The 20569-nt window shown below is 50.1% G+C and overlaps 1 protein-coding gene across 7 annotated transcripts in view; it reads left to right on the top strand.

The window, feature by feature from the left end:
• Positions 1-20569, top strand: part of SLC4A7 (solute carrier family 4 member 7) — a 470313-nt gene that overhangs the window by 181214 nt on the left and 268530 nt on the right. For all 7 annotated transcript variants that reach the window (XM_085630550.1, XM_085630551.1, XM_085630545.1 and 4 more), the window contains exons 3-4: positions 15762-15905; positions 20201-20339. In XM_085630550.1, the coding sequence (XP_085486676.1) occupies positions 15762-15905; positions 20201-20339 (283 nt within the window). The remainder of the gene's footprint in view (positions 1-15761; positions 15906-20200; positions 20340-20569) is intronic.

The raw sequence follows: 20569 nt of genomic DNA, 5'->3' as shown, positions 1-20569 counted from the left end.
TTCTAACCCTACCATCGCAATACTGATAGGTCTCTTAGAGGCGTACGATGCTAGGAGGTCCTCTAACCCAGGTCCCCCCAGTGCAGATGGGAACATGCCTCCCTTAGAGGGAACCCTCGGTGACCCAGACCTCGACCTCCACACAGAGGAGGAGGACGAGGACGAGTTATCGGGAGACGAGGCAGACAAAGGTCCAGTGGTAGTCGGCAGGCTTACAAGGACCAACTTAAGCAGGCATGAGAATGGAACTGGGGGAGCCCCGGGCCCACGCTCAAGCAGGCTTAACCTTGGGAACGGACGAGCTAGGTCTCTCTCCAGAGGCTCTGGCAGATCGGTTCATACACATGTCTCTCAGGCACCTTCTCAGAGAGGAATGACTTCCCCTCAGAGGAGGGAGCATGAAGCGAAGATGCGGGAGGTCAATCTGAGGATCGAGCGGGAAGAACTTGCCCTCGCCAAAGAAAGACTTGCCTTAGCCCGAGAGCAGAAATTAAGTGGGTTAGATCCCACTGGTGGCAGCATTCTCAATAGAGAGAAAGACAGGGGTATAGACACTAGACACCTGAGTAAAATAGTGCCCCCCTTTAAACAAGGGGACGACATCCACAAGTGGATAACTGCCTTGGAGAGGGCCTGCACTGTCCAGTGCGTCCCCCCAAGTCAGTGGGCAGCTATACTGTGGCTTTCCTTTGAAGGTAAAGGAAGGGACAAGCTCCTCACTACAAGAGCGGAGGATGCTAACAACTACCAAGTCCTGAAGAACACACTGATTGATGGGTTCGGCTTAACCACGGAACAGTACCGGGTGCTGTTCCGGGACACCCAGAAAATTCAGTCTCAGGATTGGGCTGACTTTGTCGATTGTGCCACTAAGGCTTTGGAAGGCTGGTTGCTGGGTAGCAAGGTTACTGATTACACAGGATTGTACAATCTTATCATGCGAGAACAGATTTTAAACAACTGTCAGAACCAATTGTTGCATCAGCACCTTGTCGACTCGGATCTGACCTCTCCCCAAGAATTGGGAAAGAAGGCGGACAGATGGGTCAGAACAAGGGTCAAGCAGAACCAGAATCAGAACCAGGGTGGTCAGAAGAAAGCAGACCAAAAGGGTAACAAGAACGAACAAAATGACCAGAAGTCTTCGACAGGTCCCCAACAAACCAAAGAGGGTGGGGGTCAGGCTTCACAGAAGAAGAAGACTCAAGAAGGCCAGTCAAAAAGGTGGTGCCAATACTGTAAAAGTAAGACTCACTGGTTTAGTGAGTGCACCAAGAAAGGAGGGCAAACTCCTACCACTGCAGCCCCTAAGGCACCTGCGCCCCCTAGTACAGTCAGCAGTGGTAGTGCGCCTCCCAAGGCATTAGTTGGGTTAACCTTGGGAACCGAGGGGAGTGACGACTTAGTCGGCACGCTCACTCAGGCCGTCCTTGTCTGTACAGGGGATATGGATATGTCCCCTGATGCCAGTCCCAATACTTTGGGCAAATACAGGCAGACACCTTTGATAAATGGAAAAGTGGCTCAGGCCTACAGGGACACGTGTGCCAGTGTCACCATGGTGACGCCTAACTTCGTGGACCCTGGACAGATCATGCTAGGTACCAGTTACCTAGTGACCAATGCCAGCAACGTCACTACCAATCACAGTATGGCAGTTGTTGATTTCTCCTGGGGAGGGGTAAGTGGCCCGAAAAAGGTTGTGGTTAGTTCAGACCTCCCCGTAGAATGTCTGTTGGGCAATGATTTGGAAACGTCACAATGGTCAGAAGTGGAGCAGAGGACTCACATGGAAATGTTAGGTTTGCCAGCACATGTCCTTGCTGTGACCAGGTCACAGGCCAAAAGATGCCCCACTGAACAGGTGCTGGATCCTGGAAGAACGGACCAGACACCTTCCAAGAAAAGGAGCAGTAAGGGTAAGGCTTCGCCTTCCCCCTTGCCCCAGGTCGTGGATCAAGTCTCCGAGGAGGCTGACCTTAAAGAACTGAGGGAAACTGAGCCGCAAGAGCTTGAACCTGGTCAGGTTGAGTTTCTGGGCTCAGGGGGACCCTCCAGGGAAGACCTGGGGAAGGCACAGTTAGACTGCCCCTCACTTGAACCCCTCAGACAGCAGGCCGCTGCTGAGGCTGCAGGGAATGCCACAGGTACCCACAAAGTGTACTGGGACGATGGACTCCTGTACTCTGAGGCAAGAGACCCCAAACCTGGTGCGACCAGGAGGCTGGTCATCCCCTTGTCTCTGAGAGGTTTCCTTCTCACCTTGGCCCACGAGATTCCCCTTGCAGGTCACTTAGGCCAGAATAAGACTTGGGACAGAATTGTTCCACACTTTCACTGGCCCCACATGTCCGAAGATACGAAGGAGTTTTGCCGCTCCTGTGTCACTTGCCAAGCCAGTGGTAAGTCAGGTGGCACGACAAAGGCCCCCCTCATACCACTACCAGTGGTGGGGGTACCCTTTGAACGAGTGGGGATCGACATTGTCGGACCAATGGAACCCCAGACAGCATCAGGGCACAAGTTTATACTGGTGGTGGTGGACCACGCCACCAGGTATCCTGAAGCTATTCCCCTTAGGACCACTACGGCACCTGTGGTGGCACGGGCCCTACTTGGAGTGTTCTCCAGAGTGGGCTTCCCTAAGGAGGTCGTCTCAGACAGAGGTGCAAACTTCATGTCGGGATATCTGACTGCTATGTGGAAGGAATGTGGTGTCAACTACAAGTTCACCACACCCTATCACCCACAATGCAATGGGCTGGTTGAGAGATTCAACCGGACCCTAAAAGGGATGATTCACGGACTACCTGAAAAGCTTCGGCGGAGATGGGATGTCCTGATACCCTGCCTCTTGTTCGCCTACAGAGAGGTCCCGCAGAAGGGGGTTGGCTACAGCCCTTTTGAGCTTCTGTTCGGACATCCTGTAAGGGGACCCCTTTGTTTGGTAAAGGAAGGATGGGAGAGACCTCTCAGAAAGCCGGCATCAAACATTGTGGACTATGTGCTCGGTCTCCGCTCGCGGATGGCGGAGTACATGGAAAAGGCGTCTAAAAACCTTGAGGCGAGCCAAGAATTACAGAAAGCTTGGCACGACCAAAAGGCTGTCCTGACTGTGTACCAGCCTGGACAGAAGGTGTGGGTGCTGGAGCCAGTGGCCCCAGCAGCACTCAAAGACAAATGGTCTGGGCCCCACACGATCATTGAGCAAAAGGGAGAGGTCACCTACTTGGTAGACCTGGGAACTCCCCGGAGCCCCCACAGGGTGCTCCATGTAAACAGGCTCAAGGCATATGTCGACAGGGAGGGCATGGGCTTGCTCATGGCCACAGATGAGGGACAGGAGGAGGAGAGTGACCCTCTCCCAGACCTGCTCTCTCAGAACCCTGACGATGGATCAGTAGATGGTGTTGTCTTTTGTGGCAGCCTCTCTGGACATCAACAAGAGGATTGTAAACAGGTTCTTCAATCCTTTCGACATATGTTCTCTCTGACACCCAGTCAGACCAAGTGGTGTACCCACGAGGTCGACACTGGGGACAGTCTGCCCGTAAAGAGTAAAATCTATCGGCAACCTGATCATGTCAGAGACTGCATCAAGACAGAGGTGCAGAAAATGTTGGAGCTGGGAGTCATTGAACCCTCGGACAGCCCCTGGGCTAGTCCCGTAGTGCTCGTGCCGAAACCTCACACCCAGGGCGGTAAGAAAGAGATGAGGTTTTGCGTGGACTACAGAGGTCTCAATGCGGTCACTAAGACCGACGCCCACCCGATACCAAGAGCAGACGAACTTATCGACCGGTTGGCCTCGGCCAACTACTTAAGTACGTTTGACCTGACAGCTGGGTATTGGCAAATCAGGTTAGCTGAGGAGGCCAAGCCCAAAACAGCATTTTCTACCCCGGGTGGGCATTATCAGTTCGTGGTAATGCCCTTTGGTTTGAAAAATGCACCTGCCACCTTCCAAAGGCTGGTGAATCGAGTTCTCACTGGGTTGGACGACTTCTGTGCGGCGTATCTGGACGATATCGCTGTCTTTAGCTCCACCTGGGAGGATCACCTGGTCCACCTGAGGAAAGTGTTAGAGGCCCTGCAGAAGGCAGGCCTCACTATCAAGGCCACCAAGTGCCAGATAGGGCAGACACAGGTTGTATACCTGGGCCACCTTGTAGGTGGAGGCCAGGTTCAACCGTTGGAGAGCAAAATACAGGCCATCCAGGACTGGGCTCCTCCAACCACCCAGACTCAGGTTCGAGCTTTCTTGGGCCTGACTGGTTATTACCGGAAATTTGTCAGAAATTATGGATCCATTGTGACCCCGCTAAACGACCTGACAAGTAAAAAGATGCCAAAAAAAGTTCAGTGGACAGCAAGCTGTCAGAAGGCATTCGATGACCTAAAGCGGGCCATGTGCACAGCACCTATCCTAAAGAGTCCAGACTACTCCAAACCATTCATTGTCCAAACAGACGCTTCGGAGCTGGGTGTGGGAGCTGTTCTATCGCAACTGAATTTTGATGGTCATGACCAGCCCATAGCTTTTATTAGCAGGAGGCTGACCCCCAGAGAGAAGAATTGGTCAGCTATTGAGAGGGAGGCCTTTGCTGTGGTTTGGGCCCTGAAGAAGTTGAGGCCATACTTGTTTGGCACTCACTTCAAGATTCAGACCGACCATAAGCCCCTCTTGTGGCTAAATCAAATGAAGGGTGAAAACCCCAAACTACTTAGGTGGTCCATTTCCCTACAGGGTATGGACTTCACAGTGGAGCATAGATCTGGCACTGATCATGGCAATGCAGATGGGCTCTCCAGGTATTTCCACTTAGAGCAAGAAGACTCACCTGGTCAAGGTTAGCTTATTGTCCCAAAGTTTGGGGGGGGGTCATGTAGGAGAGTAGGGTCTGCAATCCTATGATCACCCAGATTTTTTGCTTTTGCTTCATTGGTTTACGACTTTCTCCGGCTGTGGGCCTGCCAATCAGACCCACAGCCTAGCTGTTCTCTCTCGAAATTAACACACATGTACGTTAGGTGCATCCACTAATTGGAACTGGGCCACCTTGTCAGTCCCTGTCTCAGCATACCACAGGTATCCAGGGCATCGGTGTACCCAGGGCCTACCAGGAGCTGAAGCATGTATTATGCCACCCCTGGAATGGCCGCCCAAATCTGACACAACTGGCTGCACGACAGCTGGGGCCACGTGGTGTAATCACCCGTTGCTGTAGGTGTAGTATTCCTACACCTAAACCCTAAAATGGACACATGGATTCCTATCAGTCACTCCTATAGCAGGCCTTATCAATCCTGAAGGCAGAGTGCAGGGAATCATGTGGGACGGTGCTCTGGCGCGAGCTGAGCCCGTCGACGGCTTGCGGAACCAAGCCCTAATAGCCGTTCCATGGTGACGCGGGCCAACTACTTTTAAGGCATTATAATCCTTGCGGTTATTTGCTAACTTTGGCATCGCATCACCTATACATGTCGAGTAAGGTGTCATACGAATGGGAATACGAACCCCTCGCCAGTCCTGGTGACGGGGTTAGCATTCCCCCCTTTTAGAGGGACACGACATGGAAGTAACCTTGAACCCCGGTTAAAGTTGACTCAAGCCTCAGCATCACAAAATGGATGCTGCCACCAGACACAAGTCTGACCTCCTGCTGCTGGGGGACCTTCCAGCAAGGGGAGCTTGGACAAAGGGTTTCCTGTCGAGGGCGGTGTTAGCACCGTCCCAGACAGGGTTTGTGTATCCCAGGTAGGCAGGGCTGAAAGGAAGGTGATTGCAAGTGGCACCCCGGTGCTCACTGTGCATAGCCCGGCTCAAACCAGTTTCGGGGGCACACCAGCCCCTGAGCTGGCGCGAAGCCGGACAAAGGATAGGGGTGTAACCACCCCCCTCCTGGCTCTACCCATAGGTAGAACCTAGTCACGGGCCAGCCCCTTTTTCTTAGAATAAAGGTAGGAGCGAGTCCCCTTCCCAAATTGGATAATCAGATAATCGGATAACTCCGAATCACGAACTACTTTCCACGAAAGGAACTCTTGACTATTTCTGAAGACTCTCCCTTGTGGCTAAGGAGTAGCCACCCTGCACCAGCAGGCACCATCTAAGCGCTTGCGGTTTGCTGTAAGTCCCTCCTACGGATCAAGACTGCCCAGCTCGACGAGACCCGAGTTCCCTGCCATCTCTGACCTTTTACCTCCCTCATCAGCTCAGCTGAGAGTCGTAGGTGTGACGAGACCTGCGGGACCGGCTATCTTCAGAACCTGCACGACGCTTATCTAGCACGCCCACCGAGGGACCCTCGAGTGAGTGCACCTAGGGTTTGAGAAGCCCTAACCCTGAGCAGCTCCAGCATCGAAGTCTGCCTCCCCAGCATCCCCGAGATCTGCGTGGGGGCCCTTCCGCTCCTTGTTGTTCACCGCGTTGTTCGACCACTTGCCGACCGGCTTGTGGCCCTCTTCACGACGCACCACGATTGTTTCATCACTAGTCTGGTTGCTCCAGACTGGCTCTTGCTCCCCTTCAACAGAGGAGTACCACGGACCCTCCTGGTCCACTCCCGACGCCATCTTGACTCCCCCGCTTGGGTGGCCACTGCCAAGATCCGCTGCCCCTTCCTGGGCCCAGCATCATCGACAGCAGACACCTTCGTGGGACAGCTCGCCCTCCATCCTGGTCGCCGCCGCGCCTCCTGGTCCGAGGAACAGCCGAGTCCGACGTCACCCACTCACCTGGTCGAGGTGACTTCAGCCGGTACCCTCCTGGTACCCACACGATCGCTGGCTAGCGGTTGAGAACTGAGTCCCCTCTGCTTTCAGGTTTTCCTTCACCACCGATCCAGGCTTGGATCGCTCTGAACATCGTCACTGGTCGCCTGCCAGCAACTTCTTCTTTCAGGCTCCTGAGACTACACGAGGACTCCCGACATCTTGACGAACTTCACGCAGCCGCAGCCTCCGGGCTAGGTAACTCGAGCATCTCGGTGCTCCATCGCAGGTTCGCTCTACAAGTGTCCAGTTCCTTTTTCGTTTAGTCCCACTGATCGGATCACTCCGGAATCAGTACCTCCAGACTCTAACCATTCGCATTTCACTGTTAGTGTAGATGGTTTCTCGTGCCCCTCGGGCATTTGTGTAAATTGTGCAACTGAAGTATTTTCCTAAGAGTTTTGTAGTGTGCTTAGCTCCCTGACTCATAAAGAGCCAGGGTAGTCTTGTTATAAATAAATATCCTTTTATTTTCATAACAACTTGTGTGGTGTCCTTTCACTTGGTGTTCAAGGGGTATATGTGATGGTAAACAGCTGGCTTAACACGCCCTCTAGAGTTTAGCCTAAAGACTGCTCGTATCCACGCTACTAGGATAGCTGGTCTAAAAGGTTGACTTACAACCAATCATCAATAAGGGTCGTTTGGAATGATACACAGTGATCACTAGAATAGTGAGCACTACATATCAGGCCAACTTCTCACATTGGTGAGCAGCGGTTGGGATTTGAGCTTGCTGTTGTTTTACCTCACACGTATCCTAAGAATATCGCAGTGAAAGATCACATAAGTACCCAGGTACATATAACTTAACTTAGAATACTCCGAGTTCTACTGAACCGGCTGTTGTAGTGTAACAGGGCTTAGCACACCCTGACTACAACTCTTAGCAAGGGATCAGTAGGTAAACCCATAGTGTAGGTAGGTGCAACACTTACACCTCACTAGAAAAGCATGTCGGTCCACGGAGAGTCTGCAGGGACTCCCCTAGTGGTCAGTGACCCTCCACAGGTCGTGTCACGATATGCAACTCTTAGCTTCAAGGAGATGAGACAACTGTGTGCCTCCAGAAAGCTAAACCAGGGTTCTAACCCTACCATCGCAATACTGATAGGTCTCTTAGAGGCGTACGATGCTAGGAGGTCCTCTAACCCAGGTCCCCCCAGTGCAGATGGGAACATGCCTCCCTTAGAGGGAACCCTCGGTGACCCAGACCTCGACCTCCACACAGAGGAGGAGGACGAGGACGAGTTATCGGGAGACGAGGCAGACAAAGGTCCAGTGGTAGTCGGCAGGCTTACAAGGACCAACTTAAGCAGGCATGAGAATGGAACTGGGGGAGCCCCGGGCCCACGCTCAAGCAGGCTTAACCTTGGGAACGGACGAGCTAGGTCTCTCTCCAGAGGCTCTGGCAGATCGGTTCATACACATGTCTCTCAGGCACCTTCTCAGAGAGGAATGACTTCCCCTCAGAGGAGGGAGCATGAAGCGAAGATGCGGGAGGTCAATCTGAGGATCGAGCGGGAAGAACTTGCCCTCGCCAAAGAAAGACTTGCCTTAGCCCGAGAGCAGAAATTAAGTGGGTTAGATCCCACTGGTGGCAGCATTCTCAATAGAGAGAAAGACAGGGGTATAGACACTAGACACCTGAGTAAAATAGTGCCCCCCTTTAAACAAGGGGACGACATCCACAAGTGGATAACTGCCTTGGAGAGGGCCTGCACTGTCCAGTGCGTCCCCCCAAGTCAGTGGGCAGCTATACTGTGGCTTTCCTTTGAAGGTAAAGGAAGGGACAAGCTCCTCACTACAAGAGCTGAGGATGCTAACAACTACCAAGTCCTGAAGAACACACTGATTGATGGGTTCGGCTTAACCACGGAACAGTACCGGGTGCTGTTCCGGGACACCCAGAAAATTCAGTCTCAGGATTGGGCTGACTTTGTCGATTGTGCCACTAAGGCTTTGGAAGGCTGGTTGCTGGGTAGCAAGGTTACTGATTACACAGGATTGTACAATCTTATCATGCGAGAACAGATTTTAAACAACTGTCAGAACCAATTGTTGCATCAGCACCTTGTCGACTCGGATCTGACCTCTCCCCAAGAATTGGGAAAGAAGGCGGACAGATGGGTCAGAACAAGGGTCAAGCAGAACCAGAATCAGAACCAGGGTGGTCAGAAGAAAGCAGACCAAAAGGGTAACAAGAACGAACAAAATGACCAGAAGTCTTCGACAGGTCCCCAACAAACCAAAGAGGGTGGGGGTCAGGCTTCACAGAAGAAGAAGACTCAAGAAGGCCAGTCAAAAAGGTGGTGCCAATACTGTAAAAGTAAGACTCACTGGTTTAGTGAGTGCACCAAGAAAGGAGGGCAAACTCCTACCACTGCAGCCCCTAAGGCACCTGCGCCCCCTAGTACAGTCAGCAGTGGTAGTGCGCCTCCCAAGGCATTAGTTGGGTTAACCTTGGGAACCGAGGGGAGTGACGACTTAGTCGGCACGCTCACTCAGGCCGTCCTTGTCTGTACAGGGGATATGGATATGTCCCCTGATGCCAGTCCCAATACTTTGGGCAAATACAGGCAGACACCTTTGATAAATGGAAAAGTGGCTCAGGCCTACAGGGACACGTGTGCCAGTGTCACCATGGTGACGCCTAACTTCGTGGACCCTGGACAGATCATGCTAGGTACCAGTTACCTAGTGACCAATGCCAGCAACGTCACTACCAATCACAGTATGGCAGTTGTTGATTTCTCCTGGGGAGGGGTAAGTGGCCCGAAAAAGGTTGTGGTTAGTTCAGACCTCCCCGTAGAATGTCTGTTGGGCAATGATTTGGAAACGTCACAATGGTCAGAAGTGGAGCAGAGGACTCACATGGAAATGTTAGGTTTGCCAGCACATGTCCTTGCTGTGACCAGGTCACAGGCCAAAAGATGCCCCACTGAACAGGTGCTGGATCCTGGAAGAACGGACCAGACACCTTCCAAGAAAAGGAGCAGTAAGGGTAAGGCTTCGCCTTCCCCCTTGCCCCAGGTCGTGGATCAAGTCTCCGAGGAGGCTGACCTTAAAGAACTGAGGGAAACTGAGCCGCAAGAGCTTGAACCTGGTCAGGTTGAGTTTCTGGGCTCAGGGGGACCCTCCAGGGAAGACCTGGGGAAGGCACAGTTAGACTGCCCCTCACTTGAACCCCTCAGACAGCAGGCCGCTGCTGAGGCTGCAGGGAATGCCACAGGTACCCACAAAGTGTACTGGGACGATGGACTCCTGTACTCTGAGGCAAGAGACCCCAAACCTGGTGCGACCAGGAGGCTGGTCATCCCCTTGTCTCTGAGAGGTTTCCTTCTCACCTTGGCCCACGAGATTCCCCTTGCAGGTCACTTAGGCCAGAATAAGACTTGGGACAGAATTGTTCCACACTTTCACTGGCCCCACATGTCCGAAGATACGAAGGAGTTTTGCCGCTCCTGTGTCACTTGCCAAGCCAGTGGTAAGTCAGGTGGCACGACAAAGGCCCCCCTCATACCACTACCAGTGGTGGGGGTACCCTTTGAACGAGTGGGGATCGACATTGTCGGACCAATGGAACCCCAGACAGCATCAGGGCACAAGTTTATACTGGTGGTGGTGGACCACGCCACCAGGTATCCTGAAGCTATTCCCCTTAGGACCACTACGGCACCTGTGGTGGCACGGGCCCTACTTGGAGTGTTCTCCAGAGTGGGCTTCCCTAAGGAGGTCGTCTCAGACAGAGGTGCAAACTTCATGTCGGGATATCTGACTGCTATGTGGAAGGAATGTGGTGTCAACTACAAGTTCACCACACCCTATCACCCACAATGCAATGGGCTGGTTGAGAGATTCAACCGGACCCTAAAAGGGATGATTCACGGACTACCTGAAAAGCTTCGGCGGAGATGGGATGTCCTGATACCCTGCCTCTTGTTCGCCTACAGAGAGGTCCCGCAGAAGGGGGTTGGCTACAGCCCTTTTGAGCTTCTGTTCGGACATCCTGTAAGGGGACCCCTTTGTTTGGTAAAGGAAGGATGGGAGAGACCTCTCAGAAAGCCGGCATCAAACATTGTGGACTATGTGCTCGGTCTCCGCTCGCGGATGGCGGAGTACATGGAAAAGGCGTCTAAAAACCTTGAGGCGAGCCAAGAATTACAGAAAGCTTGGCACGACCAAAAGGCTGTCCTGACTGTGTACCAGCCTGGACAGAAGGTGTGGGTGCTGGAGCCAGTGGCCCCAGCAGCACTCAAAGACAAATGGTCTGGGCCCCACACGATCATTGAGCAAAAGGGAGAGGTCACCTACTTGGTAGACCTGGGAACTCCCCGGAGCCCCCACAGGGTGCTCCATGTAAACAGGCTCAAGGCATATGTCGACAGGGAGGGCATGGGCTTGCTCATGGCCACAGATGAGGGACAGGAGGAGGAGAGTGACCCTCTCCCAGACCTGCTCTCTCAGAACCCTGACGATGGATCAGTAGATGGTGTTGTCTTTTGTGGCAGCCTCTCTGGACATCAACAAGAGGATTGTAAACAGGTTCTTCAATCCTTTCGACATATGTTCTCTCTGACACCCAGTCAGACCAAGTGGTGTACCCACGAGGTCGACACTGGGGACAGTCTGCCCGTAAAGAGTAAAATCTATCGGCAACCTGATCATGTCAGAGACTGCATCAAGACAGAGGTGCAGAAAATGTTGGAGCTGGGAGTCATTGAACCCTCGGACAGCCCCTGGGCTAGTCCCGTAGTGCTCGTGCCGAAACCTCACACCCAGGGCGGTAAGAAAGAGATGAGGTTTTGCGTGGACTACAGAGGTCTCAATGCGGTCACTAAGACCGACGCCCACCCGATACCAAGAGCAGACGAACTTATCGACCGGTTGGCCTCGGCCAACTACTTAAGTACGTTTGACCTGACAGCTGGGTATTGGCAAATCAGGTTAGCTGAGGAGGCCAAGCCCAAAACAGCATTTTCTACCCCGGGTGGGCATTATCAGTTCGTGGTAATGCCCTTTGGTTTGAAAAATGCACCTGCCACCTTCCAAAGGCTGGTGAATCGAGTTCTCACTGGGTTGGACGACTTCTGTGCGGCGTATCTGGACGATATCGCTGTCTTTAGCTCCACCTGGGAGGATCACCTGGTCCACCTGAGGAAAGTGTTAGAGGCCCTGCAGAAGGCAGGCCTCACTATCAAGGCCACCAAGTGCCAGATAGGGCAGACACAGGTTGTATACCTGGGCCACCTTGTAGGTGGAGGCCAGGTTCAACCGTTGGAGAGCAAAATACAGGCCATCCAGGACTGGGCTCCTCCAACCACCCAGACTCAGGTTCGAGCTTTCTTGGGCCTGACTGGTTATTACCGGAAATTTGTCAGAAATTATGGATCCATTGTGACCCCGCTAAACGACCTGACAAGTAAAAAGATGCCAAAAAAAGTTCAGTGGACAGCAAGCTGTCAGAAGGCATTCGATGACCTAAAGCGGGCCATGTGCACAGCACCTATCCTAAAGAGTCCAGACTACTCCAAACCATTCTTTGTCCAAACAGACGCTTCGGAGCTGGGTGTGGGAGCTGTTCTATCGCAACTGAATTTTGATGGTCATGACCAGCCCATAGCTTTTATTAGCAGGAGGCTGACCCCCAGAGAGAAGAATTGGTCAGCTATTGAGAGGGAGGCCTTTGCTGTGGTTTGGGCCCTGAAGAAGTTGAGGCCATACTTGTTTGGCACTCACTTCAAGATTCAGACCGACCATAAGCCCCTCTTGTGGCTAAATCAAATGAAGGGTGAAAACCCCAAACTACTTAGGTGGTCCATTTCCCTACAGGGTATGGACTTCACAGTGGAGCATAGACCTGGCACTGATCATGGCAATGCAGATGGGCTCTCCAGGTATTTCCACTTAGAGCAAGAAGACTCACCTGGTCAAGGTTAGCTTATTGTCCCAAAGTTTGGGGGGGGGTCATGTAGGAGAGTAGGGTCTGCAATCCTATGATCACCCAGATTTTTTGCTTTTGCTTCATTGGTTTACGACTTTCTCCGGCTGTGGGCCTGCCAATCAGACCCACAGCCTAGCTGTTCTCTCTCGAAATTAACACACATGTACGTTAGGTGCATCCACTAATTGGAACTGGGCCACCTTGTCAGTCCCTGTCTCAGCATACCACAGGTATCCAGGGCATCGGTGTACCCAGGGCCTACCAGGAGCTGAAGCATGTATTATGCCACCCCTGGAATGGCCGCCCAAATCTGACACAACTGGCTGCACGACAGCTGGGGCCACGTGGTGTAATCACCCGTTGCTGTAGGTGTAGTAGTCCTACACCTAAACCCTAAAATGGACACATGGATTCCTATCAGTCACTCCTATAGCAGGCCTTATCAATCCTGAAGGCAGAGTGCAGGGAATCATGTGGGACGGTGCTCTGGCGCGAGCTGAGCCCGTCGACGGCTTGCGGAACCAAGCCCTAATAGCCGTTCCATGGTGACGCGGGCCAACTACTTTTAAGGCATTATAATCCTTGCGGTTATTTGCTAACTTTGGCATCGCATCACCTATACATGTCGAGTAAGGTGTCATACGAATGGGAATACGAACCCCTCGCCAGTCCTGGTGACGGGGTTAGCATTCCCCCCTTTTAGAGGGACACGACATGGAAGTAACCTTGAACCCCGGTTAAAGTTGACTCAAGCCTCAGCATCACAAAATGGATGCTGCCACCAGACACAAGTCTGACCTCCTGCTGCTGGGGGACCTTCCAGCAAGGGGAGCTTGGACAAAGGGTTTCCTGTCGAGGGCGGTGTTAGCACCGTCCCAGACAGGGTTTGTGTATCCCAGGTAGGCAGGGCTGAAAGGAAGGTGATTGCAAGTGGCACCCCGGTGCTCACTGTGCATAGCCCGGCTCAAACCAGTTTCGGGGGCACACCAGCCCCTGAGCTGGCGCGAAGCCGGACAAAGGATAGGGGTGTAACCACCCCCCTCCTGGCTCTACCCATAGGTAGAACCTAGTCACGGGCCAGCCCCTTTTTCTTAGAATAAAGGTAGGAGCGAGTCCCCTTCCCAAATTGGATAATCAGATAATCGGATAACTCCGAATCACGAACTACTTTCCACGAAAGGAACTCTTGACTATTTCTGAAGACTCTCCCTTGTGGCTAAGGAGTAGCCACCCTGCACCAGCAGGCACCATCTAAGCGCTTGCGGTTTGCTGTAAGTCCCTCCTACGGATCAAGACTGCCCAGCTCGACGAGACCCGAGTTCCCTGCCATCTCTGACCTTTTACCTCCCTCATCAGCTCAGCTGAGAGTCGTAGGTGTGACGAGACCTGCGGGACCGGCTATCTTCAGAACCTGCACGACGCTTATCTAGCACGCCCACCGAGGGACCCTCGAGTGAGTGCACCTAGGGTTTGAGAAGCCCTAACCCTGAGCAGCTCCAGCATCGAAGTCTGCCTCCCCAGCATCCCCGAGATCTGCGTGGGGGCCCTTCCGCTCCTTGTTGTTCACCGCGTTGTTCGACCACTTGCCGACCGGCTTGTGGCCCTCTTCACGACGCACCACGATTGTTTCATCACTAGTCTGGTTGCTCCAGACTGGCTCTTGCTCCCCTTCAACAGAGGAGTACCACGGACCCTCCTGGTCCACTCCCGACGCCATCTTGACTCCCCCGCTTGGGTGGCCACTGCCAAGATCCGCTGCCCCTTCCTGGGCCCAGCATCATCGACAGCAGACACCTTCGTGGGACAGCTCGCCCTCCATCCTGGTCGCCGCCGCGCCTCCTGGTCCGAGGAACAGCCGAGTCCGACGTCACCCACTCACCTGGTCGAGGTGACTTCAGCCGGTACCCTCCTGGTACCCACACGATCGCTGGCTAGCGGTTGAGAACTGAGTCCCCTCTGCTTTCAGGTTTTCCTTCACCACCGATCCAGGCTTGGATCGCTCTGAACATCGTCACTGGTCGCCTGCCAGCAACTTCTTCTTTCAGGCTCCTGAGACTACACGAGGACTCCCGACATCTTGACGAACTTCACGCAGCCGCAGCCTCCGGGCTAGGTAACTCGAGCATCTCGGTGCTCCATCGCAGGTTCGCTCTACAAGTGTCCAGTTCCTTTTTCGTTTAGTCCCACTGATCGGATCACTCCGGAATCAGTACCTCCAGACTCTAACCATTCGCATTTCACTGTTAGTGTAGATGGTTTCTCGTGCCCCTCGGGCATTTGTGTAAATTGTGCAACTGAAGTATTTTCCTAAGAGTTTTGTAGTGTGCTTAGCTCCCTGACTCATAAAGAGCCAGGGTAGTCTTGTTATAAATAAATATCCTTTTATTTTCATAACAACTTGTGTGGTGTCCTTTCACTTGGTGTTCAAGGGGTATATGTGATGGTAAACAGCTGGCTTAACACGCCCTCTAGAGTTTAGCCTAAAGACTGCTCGTATCCACGCTACTAGGATAGCTGGTCTAAAAGGTTGACTTACAACCAATCATCAATAAGGGTCGTTTGGAATGATACACAGTGATCACTAGAATAGTGAGCACTACATATCAGGCCAACTTCTCACACTGGTGATCTGGTTGCCAGGAACCCAGTACTCTTCAATCAAAGTTGCATCCAATACCTTGCAGAAAGTGTGTGTGTGTGTGTGTGTGTGGGGGGAGGGGTATTGCAACAAGGACCCAGTTCCCTACAGCTTTGCACACAAAGTTTCTGCAGACTTGGACCCAATTTCTATAGTCCAACTTGCAAAGCACCAGAAGATACTTGGTGACTAGCAGGTTGAAAGGAGGTCTGGAGGCATTTGTATTGTTGAAGAGTTGGCACTCGGTATCTTTCCAAAGATCCCTCTTGATAAAGTTGTATGTGAATTGGTTACCTAAAACATGTCTTGACAGGTCTTGTTTCTATAAAGGAATGCAAGCTCTGTAGTTAGAATTGTTATTTATTTTTAATAAACTAATATTGGACATCTCTTCTTTCCATGCAGGTCACCGTGCAGTGTATATTGGTGTGCATGTTCCACTTGGCAGGCAGAGCCGCAGACGACACAGGCATCGTGGGCACAGGCATCACAAAAAAAGGCGAGAAAAGGAAAGCGATCGGGAAGATGGGCGTGAATCTCCAAACTACGGTAATACAACTCTGGCTCTTCCAATTCTTTTCTACCCGGCCTATCCCAGAATTAGTTTTCTAAACATCTGGTCACTTAACTTGTGGCCGAGGTCAGTACTGTAAATTAAAGTTGATACAGGAAAGGAAGCATGCTCATTTCTTTAAGAATGAATTTGAAAAGGTATAAATAAGGTTGCATTTCCTCAGTGTTCTCCCTTAATCATACCCACAGGGTGACTGAGTAAGAAAAACCATGCACCTAAATTTGTTAAAATGCACTATACAGGGAATACTCAAAGCTGACTTAACCGCTTCCACTCTCTAGAGGATCTAGGTTGCGGTATGTATACAGTTTACATTTTCACTTTTTATTTAATGAATCTGTGCATTCTGGAAGTTAGTCTGTTTGATTAATTTGAAGTGATTTCACCAGCACCTGATATTGCCTTATAAAAAATCCTTGGACTGACCAATCATGCTTGGCATAAGTAGTTTGGCTTATATATATTTTTTCTTGTGGTTTACATGCCTCTGCAGTTGGTTGAGGCAGAGGTGAAATTTAATAAACTATCCGTTTCCCAGCAGTGTGATCCATAGTGGGTGCCCATTTGCCCAGTGTGGGTTGGTGTGAGTGACGTGATCGCGTTTGTGCACTTTGTATGCAGATTGCTTGTTGGTCCCGCCACAACTGTATTCCCTACCCTGAAATACGTTCTTTTAAATATGGCAACGCCTACAATGATCTCAAGCCCGTCTATCTTGCTCCCTTACAAGCAGTTTCGTTTCCTCTATGTGGAGAAAAGATTTCAGCCCAGGATGTTGTACCCGAATTAGAAAAGGTCTTCAATACTGTGAAGTGCAGTACATCTTCCATTTTGTTTGTTTGTTCAGTGGTATAGTTGCTCTGATCTTCGACCCCCGTGTCCAAAATATCTAGAGTAATCAAATCGAGATGCAATGTTAATGAAAGTCAGGCCTTTTCTGTTAAAATGTTTCCATCCAACACCCCTGCTTTAGTGTCGGGCCCACCTTTCAATTTAATGCAGTCCGCAAAATCATAACCACTTGTTAAGTAGGAGCAAGAAGGCCATGCAAATTCTAATTCTAGAGTGGTCTTAGACAAGGTGTAGAGCGGTCACCGAACAAATGCTCATTAGGGGCTGCGACACAGCAATCTTTCAGACAGGCTTACACTGAAGAGTGAGTTAGCTGAAAGTGGTGTAGGTGGGAGGTGCCCAGGAGGTCTATAAACCAAAGTAGGCTGCTAAATGTTAGCCCATGCCTTGTAAAGTGACTGAAAGCTTCTCCTACAAGGCATGGTCTTGCTTGCGGAAACCAGACTGAGGCGGGCAGACTAAGGTTTATGGGGCAGCTGGGCTGTTGTCAATCTCCTCCCTTCTTATGGTTGATTTGACATAAGACTGGTCGGTCCGTGGATGAAGGTTGGCGTGCAGTGCAGCAATTTGTTAGGGAAACCAAACGTAGAAATGTTAGCACTCGTTGATATGACTTCGCCAAAGTATTTGAAAGTCAATGTGAAGACTCTGGAAATAGAGCCAGACCTGAGTGTGTAGAGGATGAGGCCCTTCGGTGATGTTGACTTGAAGGCTGACTCTTTGTCAAAGATGCTAGCCCCGGCTTACAATGACAACACGGGTATGGAAGGAATATTCGGCATGGGACCAAAGAGCAGGTGAAAAGAGCAGCAGCCATGAGTCATTTTATCCAAGTTTCCCTCCCTCCCCATATACGTGATTTTTCACTAGAGGCACTTCAACAGAGCATTCAAGGAGTTATAAGGCGAGATTCTAATATTTCATGATGTTGTCATGTCACTATTCTGCAAGAAGGAGCCCAAATGTTTTAAAATGCCCTTTTGGGACGCTATGAAGTGGAGATGTCAAATAGAAAGAACGGACTGAAAAGATAGAAACTAGACTACAAACGCTGCTGCAGCAGTACTGAAGAGCCCTACACTGAGGGTGAGAAGAAGGCTAGAGTGTGGGGGAGAGGGAGCAATCTTGAGTTGATATGCATATAGCATGACAGATGGCAATGTGTGGGATTTACAGAACGAGTAATTGAATGAAGACTGAGCTGTTTTCAGATTTAATAGACTTGGTTGCACTCTCGCGTTAAGGATAGGTAAGAGTTAGATGGGGCTAGCTGGGGGTAAGCTGATTAACAAGTATGTCGACAAAGAGTAGATTTAAAAAATTGTCTTGGATACTTGGTCAATGACTTCTTTTAAAATTTTGATAGTACTCGAATGATCAGCCTATTTTAGCTGGAGATCACTACAGCCAGAAACTGAGATTCAGGCTATTCAGGTGTGCTTACTTTTGTCATAACCACACCAAAATTGGTGAATGCCAAACTGAATTATTTGTCAATTGTAGATGTGATAGTGACGCATCACAAAGCATAATTGGGTAGCATATGTTCGGACTAGGCCTATCCGGGTTAAATTTCCGTGTTTAACCCAAACTGAGAAGGAAATTGAACGTTCTGAAAAGGTCAATTTAAGCTAGAAATATTAACTATACACCAAAGGCTTTAAAATGTCTCAAACGCATTGAGTTACTGCAAATATTTTGCATTAACATCTAATGAATATTTAGACGCTTGCTCAAGACTACATACCACATTAAATAAAACAAAATAGGCTGTCCAAACACATTGGAGAGGTGGCCAAATGACCACAAAGAATTCAGATGACTAATTGAAAGCACATTTTCCAACCAGCATGTTTGGGGAAAAATAAAATGACAGCATCGTTAAGGAGTTTGAATGAAGCTCAGATTGGACCTTCCTCATATCTTGTAGACGTCTGAATATAAAAAAAAAAAATCAGTTCCTGCTCCGCAGCTTTAATTTAAACTTACAATTAGAGCAGAGTTAGCTTCCTTTAATAGGAAACTAAAGCTTTGTATTTTATGATTAACAATGGAGTCATGTGTGCAAACCAATGTAGTGTCCTTGTCAAGAGACCTTTGCTTGCAAGAGACTTCCAAGAAAAGATGGAGAGAAGTGGAGCGGATAGCTTGGCCACTCATGTCCAGTTGGCATATTCAAAAGTGCAGATCTGAAAGTTGTCGTGGCTGTAAAGAGTTAGAAATACGAATATGCTTCTCAGGATTGTTTTTGTATATGAAGGGGTCTCTTCCTGCACAAAAACAATCCTGCATGCAACACAGGCACCCTTTCACCACGGTACAAGGGTGCTTGCGTTGCTGTTGGGTAGCGAAAATGGCGGTAGCACAGGGGAAAAGGATGGAATGCGCCGTACTGGGTGTTTTTTGTTTAAAAAAAATACTGCGCATCCCTGCCCTTTTCCGGTCGCGCAGCCAGGTGACTTGCTGCGTTGCTCTGCGCGACCTTCTTAAATATGCCTCTGAGGATGTAAGCAGCCACTTACGGTTGCGTGTAAAGGTCTGTGTAGTAGGTATGAAACTGCTACTGGGCCTTTATTTTCTAAAGCACTATAGCATGAAGCAGTGTTTGCGTGAGTTTTCGTCATTCGGAGTTAAATGAAGGTGACTGCAAGCAGCTTGAATTCTGTGGCCTTTGGGATATTACATTATTGAGTAGATTAGAAAGTGCTTTGGAAAACACTTAATGTAGTATACTGACCTATTAGCTCCATTAAGGTCTCTTTACCAGGCCACAGTCTGGCCTCTGGTTCTAGTGTGTAGCACACTTCTTGAGAAATGAAGCGAAATTTCCAAAATAACGCACTGGTCACTCTACTGCAGTTGTTTGAATTAGAGTAATATTTTGCCTCCTCCTTAATACGTTTGCTAGCATTTTTAGCAGAAGAGACCTTTTTGACAGTTTTAAACGTGGTTGGGAGTAACGGAATTTCGAAAGCTTTTGATTAGTAAAGTATAAAGTAAGAAGCCAGCCGGCGACTGCTTATATTTTGATTTCCTATCAGCACATATACACGGTCCAATAAACTTTGTTCATACATTCGAACCTTCTGAAAAGTGCATTGCTCTCTGCCCTTTCCCTACACTGTAGTTTGATGTATGAAACTCCCAATAAACTACTGTCTCAGAGATAAAAGATGTGATCTAATGATTGCCTATTTTACCTTGGAAAGCTCCCTTGGTACAGTTACTTTAAAGTTTTCAAAATGTGTGATGTAGTTAGCAAAGCAAACTGTGCCCATTACTTATAAGGAACTGGTTGACATAGTCTACAGATGTAGACCTGCAAGAATGGTTTTGGGTGGGTTTACAGAGTATGACCTCTTGTTTAAGGTATGTAGTGTGCCAGAACATTGACCCAATGCTTTGCTTGTCAATGTAGACACACCGTCCCAGCGAGTGCAATTTATTCTGGGAACAGAAGACGACGATGAAGAACACATTCCTCACGACCTCTTCACGGAGCTGGATGAACTGTGCTTCCGAGACGGAGGGGAATATGAGTGGAAGGAAACTGCACGGTAAGTTCTCGTAATTCCAGTAGTAAACCTTGAACTAGACTAGTCAGTAGTGAACCCATTCTACCAGAAATTGGTGTTGCAGTATTGGCTTCTGTGCTGCTAGCTTCAGTGCTTGATGTACCAAGTCTATCCAGTGGCTTTTAAATGCATTCCATAACTCAGTGAAGTATGCATTTGGCGGCTTCTTTATTTTCTGTTGTCGATTAATGCTGGTTGACAAGGACCTGTCA

Source organism: Triturus cristatus, chromosome 10, assembly GCF_964204655.1.
Source record: "Triturus cristatus chromosome 10, aTriCri1.1, whole genome shotgun sequence".
Classification (NCBI taxonomy): domain Eukaryota; kingdom Metazoa; phylum Chordata; class Amphibia; order Caudata; family Salamandridae; genus Triturus; species Triturus cristatus.
Note: the sequence above shows the minus strand (reverse complement) of the source record. Positions and strands in the feature narration are given on the sequence as shown.